This window comes from Poecilia reticulata, chromosome 14 (assembly GCF_904066995.2).
Source record: "Poecilia reticulata chromosome 14, P_reticulata-male-v2, whole genome shotgun sequence".
NCBI lineage: Eukaryota > Metazoa > Chordata > Actinopteri > Cyprinodontiformes > Poeciliidae > Poecilia > Poecilia reticulata.
Window position 1 is genome coordinate 7,632,040 of NC_088843.1, and position 17,495 is coordinate 7,649,534.

At 39.2% G+C, this 17,495-nt stretch overlaps 2 protein-coding genes across 10 annotated transcripts; one reads left to right on the plus strand and one right to left on the minus strand.

Annotated features, from left to right (window-relative positions):
• Positions 1 to 742: 742 nt before the first annotated feature.
• On the plus strand, positions 743 to 7,221 carry smpd1 (sphingomyelin phosphodiesterase 1). 2 transcript variants are annotated; one of them, XM_008427193.3, is made up of 9 exons: positions 743 to 968; positions 1,146 to 1,388; positions 2,921 to 3,241; positions 3,405 to 3,685; positions 4,310 to 4,483; positions 4,756 to 4,927; positions 5,128 to 5,204; positions 5,530 to 5,675; positions 6,420 to 7,221. In XM_008427193.3, exons 2-9 carry the CDS (start codon positions 1,170 to 1,172, stop codon positions 6,836 to 6,838), a joined length of 1,809 nt encoding a protein of 602 aa, XP_008425415.2. In that variant the 5' UTR covers positions 743 to 968; positions 1,146 to 1,169; the 3' UTR covers positions 6,839 to 7,221. The 2 variants fall into 2 exon arrangements, with proteins under 2 accessions (XP_008425415.2, XP_008425416.2); XM_008427194.3 differs by having other exon boundaries at positions 744 to 968; positions 1,151 to 1,388.
• Positions 7,222 to 8,383: 1,162 nt separating this feature from the next.
• Positions 8,384 to 16,530, minus strand: tpte (transmembrane phosphatase with tensin homology). 8 transcript variants are annotated; one of them, XM_081615182.1, is made up of 20 exons: positions 16,382 to 16,530; positions 16,157 to 16,205; positions 15,766 to 15,909; positions 13,548 to 13,628; positions 13,417 to 13,464; positions 13,160 to 13,324; positions 12,642 to 12,761; positions 12,182 to 12,281; positions 12,017 to 12,080; positions 11,125 to 11,189; positions 10,969 to 11,029; positions 10,801 to 10,882; positions 10,531 to 10,619; positions 10,377 to 10,438; positions 10,200 to 10,280; positions 9,324 to 9,429; positions 9,138 to 9,235; positions 8,966 to 9,061; positions 8,814 to 8,884; positions 8,384 to 8,717 (listed from the first exon to the last, which is right to left on the minus strand). In XM_081615182.1, the coding sequence occupies exons 3-20, from the start codon at positions 15,807 to 15,809 to the stop codon at positions 8,612 to 8,614; spliced, it is 1,539 nt and encodes a 512-aa protein (XP_081471308.1). In that variant the 5' UTR covers positions 15,810 to 15,909; positions 16,157 to 16,205; positions 16,382 to 16,530; the 3' UTR covers positions 8,384 to 8,611. The 8 variants fall into 8 exon arrangements, with proteins under 8 accessions (XP_081471308.1, XP_008425409.1, XP_008425408.1 ...); XM_008427187.3 differs by having other exon boundaries at positions 13,548 to 13,683; XM_008427186.3 differs by having other exon boundaries at positions 13,548 to 13,683; positions 15,766 to 15,914.
• Positions 16,531 to 17,495: the final 965 nt, after the last annotated feature.

Below are 17,495 nucleotides of genomic sequence, written 5' to 3' on the forward strand. Positions count from 1 at the left end.
GTTTTGAATGTGTCTCTGCTACAGCACCCCCGATTCAAATGAGTGCATTATTTTCTCAGTATGCCATCAAGTGCTGCCCATTACTTGTGTGGCAGAAATTGCCTTAAACATGAAGAACAGTGAGACCTAAGCACCAGGATTGAGATACACTGAGTTATCTTTAGATGACCAGGACAATGTTTGGATATGGAGAAGGTGAAACGTGTAATGAGAATTATGGTTAGTGGTGCAGATAGAACTAAACTTAAACATTGTCTTAATAGCTCAAAAGGTAGAGCCCTTCTTTGTTTGAGATGTTAAATTTGAGTAATCGCTGAGTGTCAAAAGCAAAGAAGCTTCATATATTTTAGGAATGTTCTTTTGAAGTAGCAGGAACAATTGATTATCGATCTGCAAGATATGCAATCACATGGTTTCTAAAGGTTAAAACGCACAGTAAAGAAATTCCTCATATCTTCCATGTAGTTACACTTTACTGGGACCAAAGCTGTTATTCTTATCTAAAATGTAGGCAACGATAGGTGTGCGGCTTGATACGGGATCCCACATTTATGCAGCTTTCTGATTTGCAGTTGGACGTCGCGAGAGAATTAGAACAGATTAGAAAAACCGCATACACTCTGCAAAATAAAAATAAAAATTCCCAAGGGAGCTCCGCGGCATTATTATGCATAATATTTCCCCCTGCTGTTTGACAAATTAGGTAGAGAAGGAAAAACAAATGACACGTGACCTATCAGCTGACGACCTGACGGTCACGTGACAGCGGGCAGCCACAGCCGGGAGGACATATAGAGTTGCGCATCTGAACAAGCAGAGCTGCTTCCAGTCGAACATGTGAAAAAGACTCGTCTGACCTGGTTTCAGTTGACTTCTCCGGGGAAGTGGAACTGGAACTTGGAGTTGCTTTAGTTCAGCACACCTGGAACTCCCTGGAGAAGACAGCGGCACTTTTATTCTTTTTAGAGGTACAGTATGAGCAGTAGACTTAGCTGTTAGCTGGCTTTATGTTTTCTCGGTTCACAGTTTTTTTTTGTTTGCGGTTGTGAATGACTCATATTTCTTTAGCGAGTTTGAATGTCAGACTGATGTCATTTCCTTGAAGCAGCAAGATTTACTTACCTGCCACGGTTTGCTTCTTTGAGCACAGACACGCTGCCGTCAAAACAATGAGGCTCCCCACGCTGCGCCCCTTCCTGGGACTGATGACCTGCACTTTGCTCCTGATGTCGCCGCTGTTCGGGTCCTGTCATCCGGCTCAGTATCAAGCTCAGACCAGGACCGTGTTGGTGGAGCAGTTCGAAACCCACGGACTCGGCTTCCCCTGGAGAAACCTCACATGTCCCATTTGTAAAGCGATCTTCACCATTCTTGACATCGCACTTTTGGTAAACCTTTTGCCTCTTACTCGAAGTAGAGTAGAAAATCTATATCTGTTATTGTGACACTGAACGCTGCAAAACAAGTTGCTTTTCTTGCAACACAAGCAGAACACCAGAGTTTGAAAAGAGGAACAAAATTGCAATAATGCATCTACTTAAGGCTGGATGGCACAACCTAACATGTTAGGTTACAATATTATTTAGTCTTTAAATTGTGGTAAAAATGTAATATCTTTAAATAGGTGGAATCTTTTATTATTGGCAGACTGCTACAGATGTCAATAGACCCACAGAACATGCTCAAAGGAAGTTAAAACCTCTTTAAACTGATAACTAACCAGCAAAGAATGCGGTGACTGAGCAAATGCAACTTTTGGTGGTCTATTTGGCAAGGAAAGTTTTTAACTTGTATTATTAAGTTAATCATATTTATGTGAATAAATGGTTCATTAAAAAAATCCTATTTGAATTCTAATTAAATACATTCTGCTGCTTGTGTCTGAGCTGGTCTTTGTTCCTGCTTTCGCTTCGTCCGTTAACACTTTTGCTTGTTTAAACAACTGCATATCACTGTTGTTTCCAAAGCTTTGTATTTGTATCTAAATAGGTTCTGACCCCTATTTAGAAAATGATAGAACCCCAAAATAACTAAGAGTGATCTCCTATGGCAATTGAAGTCGTAGCTAAATGTTACGGAAGCAGGTTATCAATAGTGTACATAAGAAAACTTTAAATCTTCAGTTCTGAAAATGGATAAGAAATGTCCCACTGATTCATGGTCAGTTTGAAACGCTTGCATACCCGCTGCAACTGTTAGAAGATCAATTAGTACCTATATTATCGTAGTTGTCCATGATATAGAAATACTGTTGAAGTTTCCACTTATTTAATCCTCTTTGGTACTAAGTTTACAAATTAATATTAGTCATTGTTACATAATCACACAATATACATATATGCCTACATACAAGTCCACACACACAGCAACACACACAAAACAAGTTGAAGATTACGAAACAACTTTCACTGCAGTGATTTGTACACTCTGATTAACTTCCCAATGAACTCCTGCTCCTTGTGAAACTGCTTCTTTATTCTTATTTTTAGAATGAATTACAATAATTGTTCGAATTCGACCATTAATCACCAGTTTAACATCCCAGATGTAGAAAAACATGTTTGCTTCATTGTGTGTGTGTGTGTGTGTGTGTGTATATTTTTACTTTTTTTAGTCTGTACTAAACATAAACTGCTGTCACTTGGCTTTTGTTCTCTGCTGCTACTGTTTTTTTTCTCATTTCCTTCATTAACAAGGAACTTCTAAATATATATGCTGGGTTACTTTAGTTTACTAGTAAACATGTCATTTGTCCTAAGTCGTGCACTAGATTTTGTGATTATTGGCACCAAACCAAAGGATTCCCTAAATTCACTATAGATTTGAATAAACTCATTTAAGCTTGACTTATTTTACAGGAAGTATTTCACAGGCAACGCCCTGCTCTAATAGTCTTTTTCTGCTTTATTGCTTCTATTAGAGCAGTTCAAACGAAGAGCGGGTGGCACATGTGGTCAGCGAGGCGTGCATCCATCTGCATCTGGCTGATGAGCATGTCTGTCGCAACATAACCGAGCTGTTCAGGGACGACTTCATCAGGGCCTTGCAGCAGTCTGTGCTGTCTCCCACTGAAGCATGTGCGATATTGGTGGGGCCTTCGTGTGGCACTTTTGACATTTACGCACCGTGGAACATCACTTTGCCAAAGGTTCCCAAGCCGCCTGTCACGCCGCCATCACCCCCTAAACCTGGCTCTCCACAGAGTAGGGTGCTGTTTCTCACAGACATCCACTGGGACAAGGTGAGTGTGTGCCGAATTTTAAAAAAAGTCCAAGTGTGATTGGGTTCGATCTTTTCGTGGTCAGTAAAGGGTTCCAGTGTCAGTGGAAAAATAACGTGCAGTACGGCAAAGAAAAGTCTTGAGACACGTCTGCAGTTTACGCTTAAAATCTCTTTGCTGACAGGAATATGAAACTGGCAGCGCTGCCGACTGCAGGGAGCCTCTCTGCTGTCGCGCAGACTCAGGTGTTCCCAAACGGAAGCGGAGAGGGGCTGGTTACTGGGGAACCTACAGCAAGTGTGACCTGCCGCTACGCACGGTGGAGAACCTCCTGGAAAATGCTGCTAAAGCCGGACCTTGGGACTGGGTCTACTGGACTGGAGACATACCAGCACACAACGTCTGGTCTCAGACCAGAAACCAGCAGCTGACGGAGCTCACAGTCATCTCCGAGCTCATCCAGAAGTAAATATTGCTGAGAGTTCACACGCTCTAAAACGATGTTAAGACATTCAACTATAGGCATAGGCTTTTGCTGTCTGTAGTTTCACTGCCTGATGTAACTGTGCTGCCTGTGTAAGCTACAGCTACAGTCCTCTTCCCCTTCCTATAACTACAGCTAAATCAGTGTTGCTTTGAACTGAATCCAGTGACTCCTGCAGCTTCGGTGAATTAACATTTCCCAAACCCTTGATTTATATGCATTAGTCTCAGATTGCAGCATAGCAAAACCTTGTATAAATACATCATGATGATCATCTCAAAGTCCTGTTCAGGCACCACAAAAGAGACTGGGGTGAAATTCTGCCCTTGCAGGAGACGTCAACTACTTTCTTCACACCAGAACCAATTTGCGAAGTTAATTTCCACCTGGATAATCTGCCGTACTTTGGTAGATGAAGTCCAAATGAATGAGGGTAAAGAATGGCCACAAAAAGCTGCTTTTTGTTGAAGTTTCAAAAATGTTGCTTTAAATTTACAGAGACAAATTCTTTAGTTTATGAACTTATTACTTTCACGCAATTACAGATTGTTGTGGACACAGCCTTCTGAGCTGAACTGATAAATATTCTCTCGTTTTCCACCCAGGTACCTGGGAGCCAATGTGACCGTTTACCCAGCAATAGGAAACCATGAGAGTACACCAGTGAACAGCTTCCCGCCACCGTTCGTCCACGGCAACCGATCCTCTGCCTGGCTCTATGATAAAATGGCAGAGGAATGGGCGCAGTGGTTGCCAGAGCAGGCGTTGAAGACTTTAAGGTTTATGATAGTTTGCTTACTTTCAGTCATGATTTTTATTGTATTTAGAATGTCTGTTTTATGGTGTATAGATAAAGCTTCACGACATATTAAATAAGTATTGTTTTTTTTTTTTAAACAAAGAGCAACAATGTTTGGCGTTGCAGTTTCACTGTGTCTGAATGGCACATCTGACCGCATGAAGAGCAGAAGTGGTGGCAGCCCTCAGCACGCTGCTCCTTATATCAAATGCTAGTATGAGTCTGAATTAAACCCTCCTGTGTTGCCAACAGATATGGAGGGTTCTACACACTAGAGATTCAGCCCGGGCTGAGGGTGGTCTCCCTCAACATGAACTTCTGCGCACGAGAAAACTTCTGGCTGATGGTGAACTCCACTGACCCTGCTAACCAGCTGCAGTGGCTGGTTCAAGTTCTGCAGGCCAGTGAGGACAGAGGAGAGAAGGTTGGTTTCGTCACTTGGTGTTAAAATATGAAATGTGAATTGAGTGTGGTTGAAGCTCCCCCCTCCTCCCCCCAGTCAGTAGCTTTCTGTCCTGGTCATGGAGGATGTCTGTTATTTTAACTGCATCTAATTACAGATACTGTGGGGCAATAAACGTTTTAATTGCCAGTACCGTCAGCTTATTTGCCGCTTGTGTTTAGGTGCATATCATTGGTCATATCCCACCTGGCCTGTGTCTCGGCAGCTGGAGCTGGAACTACTATCACATTGTCAACAGGTAGCTGCTGTTATAATTTATGTTGTCAATGAAATGTATAGTGGTGAAAAAACAGATGCTGTTAACACCTTGGGTTTAGAGTGGTCTACCTTTATATTGCTGAGAGAGAGGATGTTGAAGTTCAACTGAATTTTTTTTTTTTTTAGATGTCAGTAATATATTGCAGATTTCTAATACCAGGGGGCAATGATAATACAATTACAAGTATCTGTTTCCACTTATGTTTTTACATTGTAAGACTTGACATCATGCTGTAGTTTTGTATCTGAGTGACTATTGGAGGTTCTAGAGTTTTGCTGCTTTAACAAAAATGTCTTGTTTCCAGATATGAAAGTACAATTACTGGGCAGTTTTTTGGGCATACCCATCTGGACGAGTTTCAAATGTTTTACGATGAGGAAACCATGACCCGGCCTTTAGGAGTGGCTTTCATTGCCCCCAGTGCCACCACTTATGTCAATCTTAATCCAGGTGAGTTGGTGAACCAGAAAATTATCTCATTTAGTGTGTGTTCACTAAATCAGTCTCTGGATAAAATGTGCTCCAGAAAACAACCATGATTGGGAGGTGCTATATTGTTGTGGCTCTCAACCTAGTTGTTTTAGTAGGAATATTTAATGAAGCACAAAGTTCTGCTTCCAATGTGTGCGGGGGTAAACCCTCCTCAAGTAACTGGTAACATTAGAATTTTTTTCACATCTATGTTAAGATACACACAAGTTTGTTTTTTTTTTAAACAGGAACACAAAAATGTGTTAGAGGGAAGTTTCCAACTAATTTGTTACAGCTTACTCCATTCCATAAAGTGACTTTTTTATTATTTAACAGCACTACTGCTATGACAGAATGAGTTTTATTGCTGAAAATTCCAGCTGCTTGTTTTTATAGTCAGGCGCACCAAGCTTAGCAGAATAAGACGTCAGTATGTATACTGCTGCAGTATGATTTACTATTAGAATTAACAAGTGTAATTTCCAAAAGTAACTCTGTTTCATGTACAACAGTGGACACACAGGAATCATCAAGGGTAAAACAGAGGCTTGGGACATTGAGTTGTATTTTCTATGATAGAATTTGCTATGCTGAGAGCTACTTTAAGCCCAGAGGGCGTTTTGGTTTTTCACACACAAAGAAAAATATTTTATTTTGTTGTGATTCTGTGGTGCTCTTTTTAAATAAAAGTAAAACTCATATTAAACTTCGCCTTATTTTTAGGTTACCGCATCTATTACGTCGATGGAAATTACAAAAACAGCTCTCGGCTTGTGCTCGACCATGAAACCTACATCCTCAACCTCACAGAGGCAAATCACGACCCAAAGTCACCAGACAATCCAGAGCAGAACCCCAAATGGAGCCTCCTGTACCGGGCCACTGAAGCTTACCGTCTTTCCAGTCTGTTCCCGTCTGATTACAACGCACTGCTACGAACCTTTATCAGCGACGACCGCACCTTCCAGAAGTTCTGGTACCTCAGACATAAAGGACATGTATCCGAGCCCTGCGAAAACGCATGCAAAACCACAATGCTCTGCTTTTTGCAAAGTGGACGCTCTGACGAGCTGGACGAGTGTGACCTTCTCAATGGTTTTGCAGGAAACTTGGCTCGGGCTGCAAGAAAAACTCTTTGCTGACCTGATGGAGGCTAGATTTTTAGACTAAATCAGGAGTGGATACCAATACGACCAAATATGAGCCAAAAAAGGTGTTTGTTGCAAAATGATCAAAAACAATTGGACACATTTTAGAAGTTAAGCTAATATTCCATTTTGGAAATCCTGTGTGCCGTTTTCAATCAGCCCCTTAACCGAGTTGAAATTTGATTTTTAGTTTAGTTTTGTTAAGGAGCATGTCTGGGATTTACCGAATGTTCAGATGCACCAATTATGCAAAGTCTGCATAATAACACCCTGAAACATTGTTACTTGAAATGTACAAAGCGGTTACATTACTGTACTGCGATCATCGTTTTAGCTGTTCAAATTAAATGGGTGCCTTTTATCAGGGAATGGATAAACGTGCTAATAATTTGCTGCTTTACTTCCCTTTTACATTTCCTCCTATTTTTATTTTCAGAGTGTGAGATGCAACTGAGAGCCTGCATACAAATTGAGGATGGGACATTGTAGCAGTAGTAGCATTACTTAAGATTTAAGGATTGTAAAAATTATTTTAAGTCTGACACTGGTAAATACATTGTAAACTTATTTTATAATTTTCACTGTTTTATGTTACAAAGCCGTCCATAATTTTAACATTGTTTCCTTAGCTTGCACTTTATTTGATTAGAAAAATTTCTAGTGGATCAATGCTGGGACATGCATTCGTCTCAGAACTGGCTTTTTGTGAGAATACCTAGCAATTGGGATACAATTTGAAAAACAAGCCAAAAACATGCTTGCCTGCAAAAATAAATCTTGATAATGCAAGTTAATACCTCCATGTTTACTTCAAAAGGTCATAAATGTCATGAAGATAAAGTTTTAGGGGCTTAGTTTTAGGTAAATATCTAACAAAAGTACAAACCAGCAATTTGTATTCTCTGTGTCTTCACTTAAATTAAAAACGCTCTTTAACACACTGAAATTTCCATTAGCTCATTCGTGATTTGGTCAACAGTTCACTGCAATAAAAATGTTCTGGTTGATTTTGGAATCAACATAACACTGTGGATCAACACCAGCAGATGGCATGGCCTCCTATATGATCATTGACAATAGAAACAAGTTGCTTGAATTTTGCTCGAGTCTGAAAGTTTGATTTCCAAATTTGATGCAAATCTAGTTTTTAATAAAACTTGGTTGCTAAAACTTTGAGCCACGCTCAAATCCTTTATTCATCAAGAAGTATTGTGAAAACATCTGATTCAAGAGGATGTTCAAATATATCTGGTAGATGTAGCCCATGTTCTAGATTAGGTTAATGGGAGGCGGCTCCTAAACACAAAGCTTTACTTGACTGTATTGAACTAGGTTGTCAATATTCATATTTGCCAATATGTAGAGCTAGTCACTTTCTCAGAAGCAGGCCTTCAATAAAAGCAAACTGATTACTGCAACTTTAATTTTGTTCTAGTCAAAGACTGAATACAAACTAAGGTCACATGCAAATGTTTTCCTGATGCCTAAATGAAAAACCATCGTCCAAACAAGTCGCGTACAGGAAAAAGTTTGATTCACTAGAGGTTTGCATCACTCGTTTAATCATCAGTGTTCCAACATTTAATAGTCAAGTGCCATATGTACATCAGAGCATTACCTTTGTTTTAATCACAGGTGCATCCAGCTCTAATCAGAATAATCATCTAAATGGAAGATTATAGCAAACACTTTAGTGTTGAATGCATTCATTTCTTCACAGCTTTTTCCAAAATTACAGGTTTTTGTTCTTTTCTTTCTAAAATTGCTTCAATCAGAATCTGAGAAGAACATGGTGACACCAAAGTCCTCTTTGTATATGTTCCAGGTTTTAGATTTATGTGGGTTATCCAGCTCTTCTCTGGACAAAAACAGCCTAAATAGAAAAAAAGAAAAAACGTCAGATGTTGCTACGATCCGAGAAGAATGTAAAGGCTTTAGAAATATTATTGTCCAAGCTAAAGAAACTTACTTGTTTTCCTCTACAAAGGACGTATTAAACCAGAAGTAGAACGGAACGTCTTCATATCCTTTCGGAAGACCCTGATGCAAGAAAAAAAACGCAACAATCAGGACAAACACCAACATTTAACATTTGTAGGTTAAAGTTCTAAAAGGACTCACCGCACTTGATTCAAACATAACCTTCACATTGCCTTCAACCAAAGGCCCATTCTCCAGGCTGATTACTGCAGCATTGTTGCCTGCATCAGGAAACACCTGAAAAACAACCGAAAGTAAATAAAGTCACACAACTGTTATTGATGCACAACCAAACGAGTCTAATGAAGCCCACCTTGCAGTTCTCCTGTGTGCTGCAAACACACTGAAAGATCAGATTTTTCCCCATTATTATTTTCACTCTCAGATCACTGCCATCCCCTTTGCCCACACCTGAGCAGGAACAAGAAAACACGCATGTACTGGAAACTGTGTGCTGTTGAAGCAGTTGATCTGAGTGGACTTAGGTTTGCTGGGTTACCTGCTATAGAGTGAATCCGGATGCTTTTAATCCTCAGGCTTCTAGAGGGAGGCAAATTTCGGTTGTACTTGGTCTTCATGATCTCATAGTACCCCACATAGCGGCTCTGCGGTGCAAACACAACAAATACTTAAGCAACTGGGGGAAGAAAACACACACACAAAAAAAAACAACAACAACATAGGTCACACTTTATTCTGTACACAAAGTACATTTAAAACTTTATTTTTAGCATTTTTATTCCATTTAATCTATATTAAATAGAATAATCTAGATTATTCCATTTGAATTCTCAAAGAATTCTGCTGCTCGTCTCAATCTTTAAAAATGTCTTTTCATAAATGAATAACTTTTTTGTGATGCAACAATGAATTGTCTTGCACTCTGTTATAATAAAACTTAAATATTGTTTTCTAATATGCTGCTGGTGAACTGAAGATCATTGCCATTTATTCATTTTAAGCCTGCCCCCATTACTAATTTGACATGTTCAACAAAAACAAAAACCGCCAGATTTTCCTGCTGTTTTGTAGTTTTAAGTCATAATTTTTAAATGGTGCAAATGTGTACTCTGGCAGCTGATAAATGTCTTAGTTTACTTATGAAAAAAAGTATTGCAAAATTTGTTTTAAACGTATAAAAAAAATAAAAAAATCAATTGAAAAACTGCAATGTGTTGTGAGCACCAAATTAGGAAGAAAAGTAATCCTGAAGCAATCAAATGTGGGAAATGTATATTCTTCTGTCATTCCTTACATCCAACACAAGGAGGTGTTATTCAGGCGTGAAACAAAAAAGGCCAGATTTTAGTAAAACACTTTCAACCAAGTTCAGCTTAAATAAATGCACCAGATAAACATTTCTTGCTTTTCTCACCTGAGAGGGAGTCTCCACTCCCTGAAACTTGGAGCTGCGACTCTTGTCCGTCCTCCTCTCACCAAAATAATCCAGACTGTCCTGGTGCACAAACACACACAGGCAATAGGAAGTGGCTCTATATTTAAAATATTCACCTCATTCATCAACCCTGCTTTGAACAATTCAGAAACCAACCTGTGCACTCTCAAACTGGTCACTGTCAATGAGCCAAATGCACACCATGGTTCCAGTGCGTCCTGTGGGGCAGCAGTGTGATAAACAGTTGGTATAAAGACACTCAGACACAGCCAACTCCAAGATAGTCAAACAAGTAGGATTTATTTTTCACCTTTCCCTCCTTTGCAGTGAATAGCAATAATATTTTTGGGATCAGCAGACATCCAATTCCTGACGCTTTCTGTGTATTTCAGCATGTCTCTGGTAAAATTCAATAGGAAGAAACCATGAAAAACTACCAGGCTGTAAATTAGTCTATACATTCCTATGTTTATCAACTAGACGTTACTTAAAAAGGTACCTTGGGTGTGCGAACACTTACAAGATGAGATCAATATAAAAGAAAGCCTGCAGCGCAAATATCAAACTGAAAACTACTTACATCAAGGTGGGCACATTGTGGTCGTCGATAAAAATCCGTTCCACTCTGTAGTGGAAGTACTTGGGGTCGTACCCTCTCTCACCTGAAAACAAAAAGCATCTCTTGACATGGTTGATGTGGTTCATAAAGACGAAAGGCGGAATGAGATGAGCCCACAGTCCAACTCACTGCAGAGGTTGTAAACTTTGTAGTGTCCTTCGTGTTTAGTGTCTAGGAACCTCGCAACCTCCTGCAGAAACATTTTTTTTTTTTTTATGGTGAGCATAAACTGTGACCAAGGACATATTTATTGTATTTCAATAGTTTTGTTCATGACCATCTTACATGGATCGGGTTCCTGTAGAAGGCCTGTTTCCCAGAGGAGGGGAAAGACATAGCAATGACACGATCTAGAGAGATGGACAAAGAAAGTATTTCACATGAACAAATTAACACACCCCATGATAACCTGCACGTTTTTCCAACATATTTGGACTCGTGGATATTGACATTCATCTTAGTAAAACTGAAACATTCAAATATGTGGGCTAGATACTAAAAGAAGTCTTTAAAACGTTCCTTGTCCAACCTACAGCAGGCTCTTGCTATATTCAATATGAAAGAGCATATTGATGCGTCACAAAAAGACACCACAGGTTTAATTGTTATGGGGGCGTACAAGGTCAAAACAATAAACGTCTAAGGAATAAAAAACATGAAGGTTAGACAATAGTTTGCCAGAGAATCTGTGCAAAAATTAGGGAACTAATGTTCAAAGAATGCACAACTTTTTCAAGATCAGATTTCTCAATAACCAACACTGTGGATATGTGCCCGGATGAATCTCTGGAGTTAGTGTAAGCACATTTCAACACCAGGTAGCCTCTTTGGTGACATCTAGAGGTTAATAGTAGGTGTGGTGAGGACATTCTTTTGCTTTTATGGCTTCATTTCTTGTCGGTGGTTAAACTGAGTGGTTTCCTGTTGTTCCTGGTTAGACTAAAGTTTCTGAGAATTCTACTGGCCCCTTCATAGCCTTACGGTTAACAAGGTTCTTTTTTTGTGTGCAATAAATTTGGTTTCCTTTCCACATATATAAAAAGGATGGTTAGACATCAGCAATTAACTAAATATTTAATGGGGTGTAAAGCATTTTTTTCAATTACTGTATATTTATGAAAAAAAAAGCATGCCACATAAGTTTAATACATATTTCTGAAACATTCATCACTCGTACCTGTGACATAGGTAAGATCGAGATCAAATCCATCCCTCTGATAACGTCTCTTGTTCTCAGATATCTGAATGACAAAATATTCTCTGAAGGCTAAATACAACAGTTAACACAGGGACAGTGTGCAAGCGAGTCATTTATTTCTTTTCTGGCTTTCAGAAAACATACCATTCTCCTAGTGACCTTCTCCAGCTCTTTCTTCTGAGATGCCAGTCTGAAAATCCTCACCAAGATGATCGTTCTCAAGAAGCGGAAGAATGTCAGAGCCCTGTCAAAGAAGGATTAAAAGCAATATGAAATATTTTTCTTACATTGACAAATGGCAAGCTTATTTTGTCCTGGGTCCTTATGCAATTAAAATGCTGTCCAGGAAGATAAAAACAACGTAAGCAAAATTACATCACATCCAATTTAAAAGAAATCGGAACATTTAACCATCTTAAAAGCAGTAAAACGCTAATCTTGCATTTTTAGAACATGGAACAATGACTTCCGCTCGTTTGTAATATGGACAAATTGACAAAAAGATTGGAAAGCTTTGAATGCAATTTTTATTTTTTACGATATTCTAGGTGCAAAACAGCTAAAAATGCTTCATAGTAATTAGCTAAGGAGGGATAACACCCACCTGGGAATGAGATATGGCCCTGTAACGTCGATGAAAGTGTAGACCATGGTAACAATCAGCGTGCTGACAACAACACACGCATCCATAATGTTCAGCTTCGAGACGAAGTAAACTTTGAAGCTAAAAGAGAGCCAAAAGAGATCAACAGTCAACAAAAAAAAGCATATGCTGTACATTTGGGTTGACGGTTGATAAAAACGGACTGGATTTACTCAGTGACTCTGCACTGGTATTCCAAAGAATCAGCCCAAGACATGCCACACATTTCCTGTACAGCTTCCTCTTCACAATTTCCTGCTCAACAGCTAAGCACACTGTTCTGCTGACGCAGGAGCTTGGGAAAGCTTGCATCACTCTTGAACATTCTCTTTATGAGAATGAGCACTTTTAATGATGAAAGTTTTTATGAACTCATTCATATAGAGAAGGTAGAAACACATAACTGATTCTAATCATGAGTCCTTACTGTGACTAGGTCGCCGTAAGACAAAGGTTAATGCTAATGCTCGTCTTCTCACCTTTCCACATAGACACGCAGGAGGACATCACCAAGAAAGAAGAAGGAGATGGCGAGTGACATAGCTTCTGTAGCATCTCCTTCCATCTTGTCCATCTTACGGTGCAGCACGAAGTCCACAATGACGAGAACAATGTCCAGAATAATCAGGATCATTCCAAATACACTGAAGAAAAGACAGAATTAGGGAAAGATTAGCACTCCATTCAACAAGAATGCAGGAAAACATTCGTTACAATTCACTGCAAAATAACTCACCGAAACCCAAAGGACATAACAAATGGAGTGATCATTTTCCGAATCTTCCTGTAAAACGAGGAGTGGGGAGAATCAAATGTAATTCTGTGCAAATCTGACCACTAATTTTCAGAATGCTGCAAATTACTTACTGGTACATTGTGTCTGGCACCAAACTCTCCTCCTTTCCATCATCAATTTCTACTTTAGCGTCTTCCATCTTCGTAATGTTTCTGACAAACAGAAAGGGGGTGGGGGGAATGAAGACTGAAGATAATCTGAAAAAGTCTAAAGGTGAAAGTCTGAGCTACCATATAATCAAGAAATTTCAGCGCACATGTACTAAAACTTTTTGAACATGCAGATTTCATTTTATATTAAGAATTGGCATCTCCCCATACTTTTAGTACCAATGCCTACTTTACAGACCATGTCATCATTACACCTGATTGGAAAACAAAATCTTGGTAGTACAGTATAAAGATTCAAATGAACGGTAAGAAAATGACTGCAATTCCACAATAAAAGAACATCATTGATACAGCAAAATCAAGAGTTAAATAAGCTGAAAGCAAAAAATAAGTATGTAGGCTAGTAACTTGCAAAATATAAATAATTTTGCAAGTTATCACGTGGGGTTAAGGTTTTTATTAAATTAGTGTCAACAGCTAATACTGAAGCAACTACTAACATACAATTAACCCCCAAATCAGAAGGACTTATACAGATTCTGCTAAAACCACAAAACCAAGCAAACTCCCCGTATTTATGTGGTAACCAGAAAAACTCATCAAAATATAACAAATTAATGGTGATAGATCTGAGTCGCCAAAAGAGACTTTCCAATCCCACATCAAAATGGCCATCTAGCCAAGCAAAATGATATAAACCAAACATTAGTATTATAAGAGCAGCAGCATCAATGTTAAAAATTTTAAAAAGGAGAAATCTTAGCATTTATCTAGAGCAGCTAATGCCGCTGGTTAGCATTATGCTAACCAGAGCAATATGAGCATAAATCCTACATCAATAACTGATCATCCACAATGAACATATAACAGCATCTGTTTAGTTTTTCTGAAAGTCAGAAAAACTAAACAACGAAAAAGAGTAAAGAAATGTGGTTGCTAAAACCAAAAAAAAAAAATAAAAAAATACAGGGGAACAGAAGCTGTAGCTTACCAGTCGTCTGTAAAAACCCCCTGCATTGTCATCTAAGCTTTTCCCTCAGCTGCCGTTATCGCCATTATTCACTTTAACGCCATAGCAACGCAGAACTGCGCGCCACCAAAGACATTACAAACCAGCGACGCCGATTGGTTAAATGTTCATTATTTCCCCCCTAGTATACACAAACTATTATCTAGTTAGCTTTATTTCTGGGACGCCCCCAGAATTTAACCATCACTGTCAATCACTGTTGTAACTTTTATAAAGATATGGTTTCTACACATTTGTTTAAACTGTCACCTGTCATGACTACGTCGTTTTGACAGATAATGGGTGAAAATATAGATCTCCGCCTCCTCCTCCCGGAGCTACTTATTAATGTCCTGAACTAATTATTATCGTCGCCTGAAGAAAGGCGCCTCTTCGACCAAAAACAAAAACACTCAAAGCCAAGAGGAATAAAACTGTCACTCAACTTCGTGTACTCACTGCTAAATGTGCGAATGTTGGAGAAACAATTTGGAGGAAAACCGTTTATCCGCCGTCATCGGTGCCTATGCTAACTAGCTTGAGCATTCACAACAGGCTCTGGTGAAACGAAAAGCTGTAGCGGTACCAGAGAGCAGAAGGATGACGGGAAAGGGGTTTTTATGAGCAGCGCCACACGTGATTGTAATTGACAGCGCGACTCTGCTTTGATTGTTTCTACTTTAGCGATGGGAGACAGAAGAGGAGCTTGATTTTTTTCTTCTTCCACAGATTAACTGTCTCATTCCATAATGTTAGACAATGACAGTTTCAACAAATGTAAAAAAAAATCTATATATATATAAGTTACTGCATACTTAGGCTAATACATTTTTTAAATCATGTTTGTAGATTATTTTTAGATATCCCCAACTCAGACATCAGGGAGGGCGGCGCCCCCTATGGACCAACCGCCACTACTTGACTGGTCATTTAAAAAAAAAAAAGTAATGTTCAATATTTATGAGAAACTAGATTATATCAAAAGGTCTACGCCATAGACAATCAGAATTAGCAGAATAAAACATATCACGTGGGGTTAAGGAGAGTCAATTTCCGATTTTGTTACTGCACCTGTCAGTTAACCACAATCACACCTTCTGCTTTTTCTTTAAATCAGAAAAAGAAAAAGCAGAACCCACCAAGAACATAAAAGAAATGGTGTTGTCTTACCCATTTACTTCTGAATCTGGTCCTGGGTCGAAGTAGACGGACATGATGGATGCGTTTCTGGACCGGGGAGTTTCTGATTTGGACTGAAGACGTGCCAAACCACATTCAGTTCGGTTTCTGCAACGCAGTTACCGCAGCTCCTTTCTGCTCTAAAACGAAACAAATATATGCATCGCATTCATTTACGTCGCATCTATTCATTTATCCACTGATGAGTGTGGTCATTTTTATGCCAAAAACAAATAAGTCGTGCTAAAATGAAAGATACGTAAAATTCAAATTCAAATCTCTGGCCACCATTCGTTAAGCACCCAACCTTTGACTTTAAACGTCAACACTTAAACAGCAGATTAAACCCTTAAAAACAAGCTGAACTGCACTGCTTGCTTACCGTTAGGAGTGTCATCCGTGAAATTATACGACAGTTCGTCTTGTGACTTCTTGTGAGCACAAAGAAAGACAGTTCAAAGGTTAACAGGGCAGATTTTCATCCACTATCCCTCATCATTTTTTTTTGCAAGCCTTGTAGTTTCTGACTTCCTGGACTTCGCTAGAAAAAAAAAAAAAAAAAAGTTCAGCCCCTTTTTCTATTAGTCATCTTTCCCCCTCTGCTTACCTTTTCGTTAAAGACAGACTGAACTTGACCATAAATCTGCCGTACAAAGCTATTTACACCACCTGAAACTTCAAAAAGTAGGCCAACAAACAGACCACAGTCCTCTCGCTTCTCCCTGCTCTCTCACACATCTGGTTCTAATTAAGTACATTCCCAAACACACAGTTTTTTTCATGCTCATATTTTCGGTATTGTTTTCTTCTTCAGTTGAATGCAACATGTATGGTTAGGTTTTGCAAAGAAAAACAAAACATTAGCATGCATTACAACTGAAACTTAAACACTCTTGTTATGCTATTTTTCCACATATTTTTGTATTACTAAAAAATAATACTTTTTTTTTGTAGCCTAAACAATATAAAAAGATTAGGCTACATGTGTTTGAAACAAAATGTGTTCCATAACATTTACTCCTATATCTACCTATATCAATGCACCCCAAAGCCTTACACACATTATATGAGATATGGGTGCTTCATACACACCTTACATACCACCAGTATGCACATTTTTAGGACCAATGGAACCCCATAATCAACAAGCACTAACATTAAAGGGAGACATACCACTAACCTTTTGGGCATTATAAATCAAATCTATTATTATCTTCTGCAGGCTGAAAATTTGCCTGATAGCAAATGTACATGTATCACAGGTTATCTATAGTATACAGTCACAAAATGGTCTTTCTGCATGGAGTTTGCATGTTCTCCCTGTGCATGCATGGGTTTTCTCCGGATACTCCGGTTTCCTCCCACAGTCCAAAAACATGACTGTCAGGTTAATTGGCCTCTCCAAATTGCCCCTAGGTGTGAGTGTGTGTGCATGGTTGTTTGTCCTGTGTGTCTCTTGTGTTGCCCTGCAACAGACTGGCGACCTGTCCAGGGTGACCTCACCTCTTGCCTGGAACGTTAGCTGGAGATGGGCACCAGCACCTCCCGACCCCACTAAGGGACAAGTGTGTAAGGAAAATGGATGGATGGATGGATGGATGGATGGATGGATGGATGGATGGATGGATGGATGGATGGATGGATGGATGGATGGATGGATGGATGGATGGATGGATGGAAGGATGGATGGAAGGATGGATGGATGGATGGATGGATGGATG

What these genes read in the sequence shown, in the direction of transcription:
- tpte (XM_008427187.3), bottom strand. An exon ending in CAAAGTTTACAACCTCTGCA is followed by an intron (nt 10,883 to 10,968) that starts GTGAGTTGGACT and finishes TTTTGTTTTCAG; the next exon opens with GTGAGAGAGGGTACGACCCC. An exon ending in GAGTGGAGACTCCCTCTCAG is followed by an intron (nt 9,430 to 10,199) that starts GTGAGAAAAGCA and finishes TTTGCACCGCAG; the next exon opens with AGCCGCTATGTGGGGTACTA.
- smpd1 (XM_008427193.3), top strand. Translation starts at nt 1,170, where the DNA reads ATGAGGCTCCCCACGCTGCGCCCCTTCCTGGGACTGATGACCTGCACT. An exon ending in TTCTTGACATCGCACTTTTG is followed by an intron (nt 1,389 to 2,920) that starts GTAAACCTTTTG and finishes TGCTTCTATTAG; the next exon opens with AGCAGTTCAAACGAAGAGCG. An exon ending in CAGACATCCACTGGGACAAG is followed by an intron (nt 3,242 to 3,404) that starts GTGAGTGTGTGC and finishes CTTTGCTGACAG; the next exon opens with GAATATGAAACTGGCAGCGC.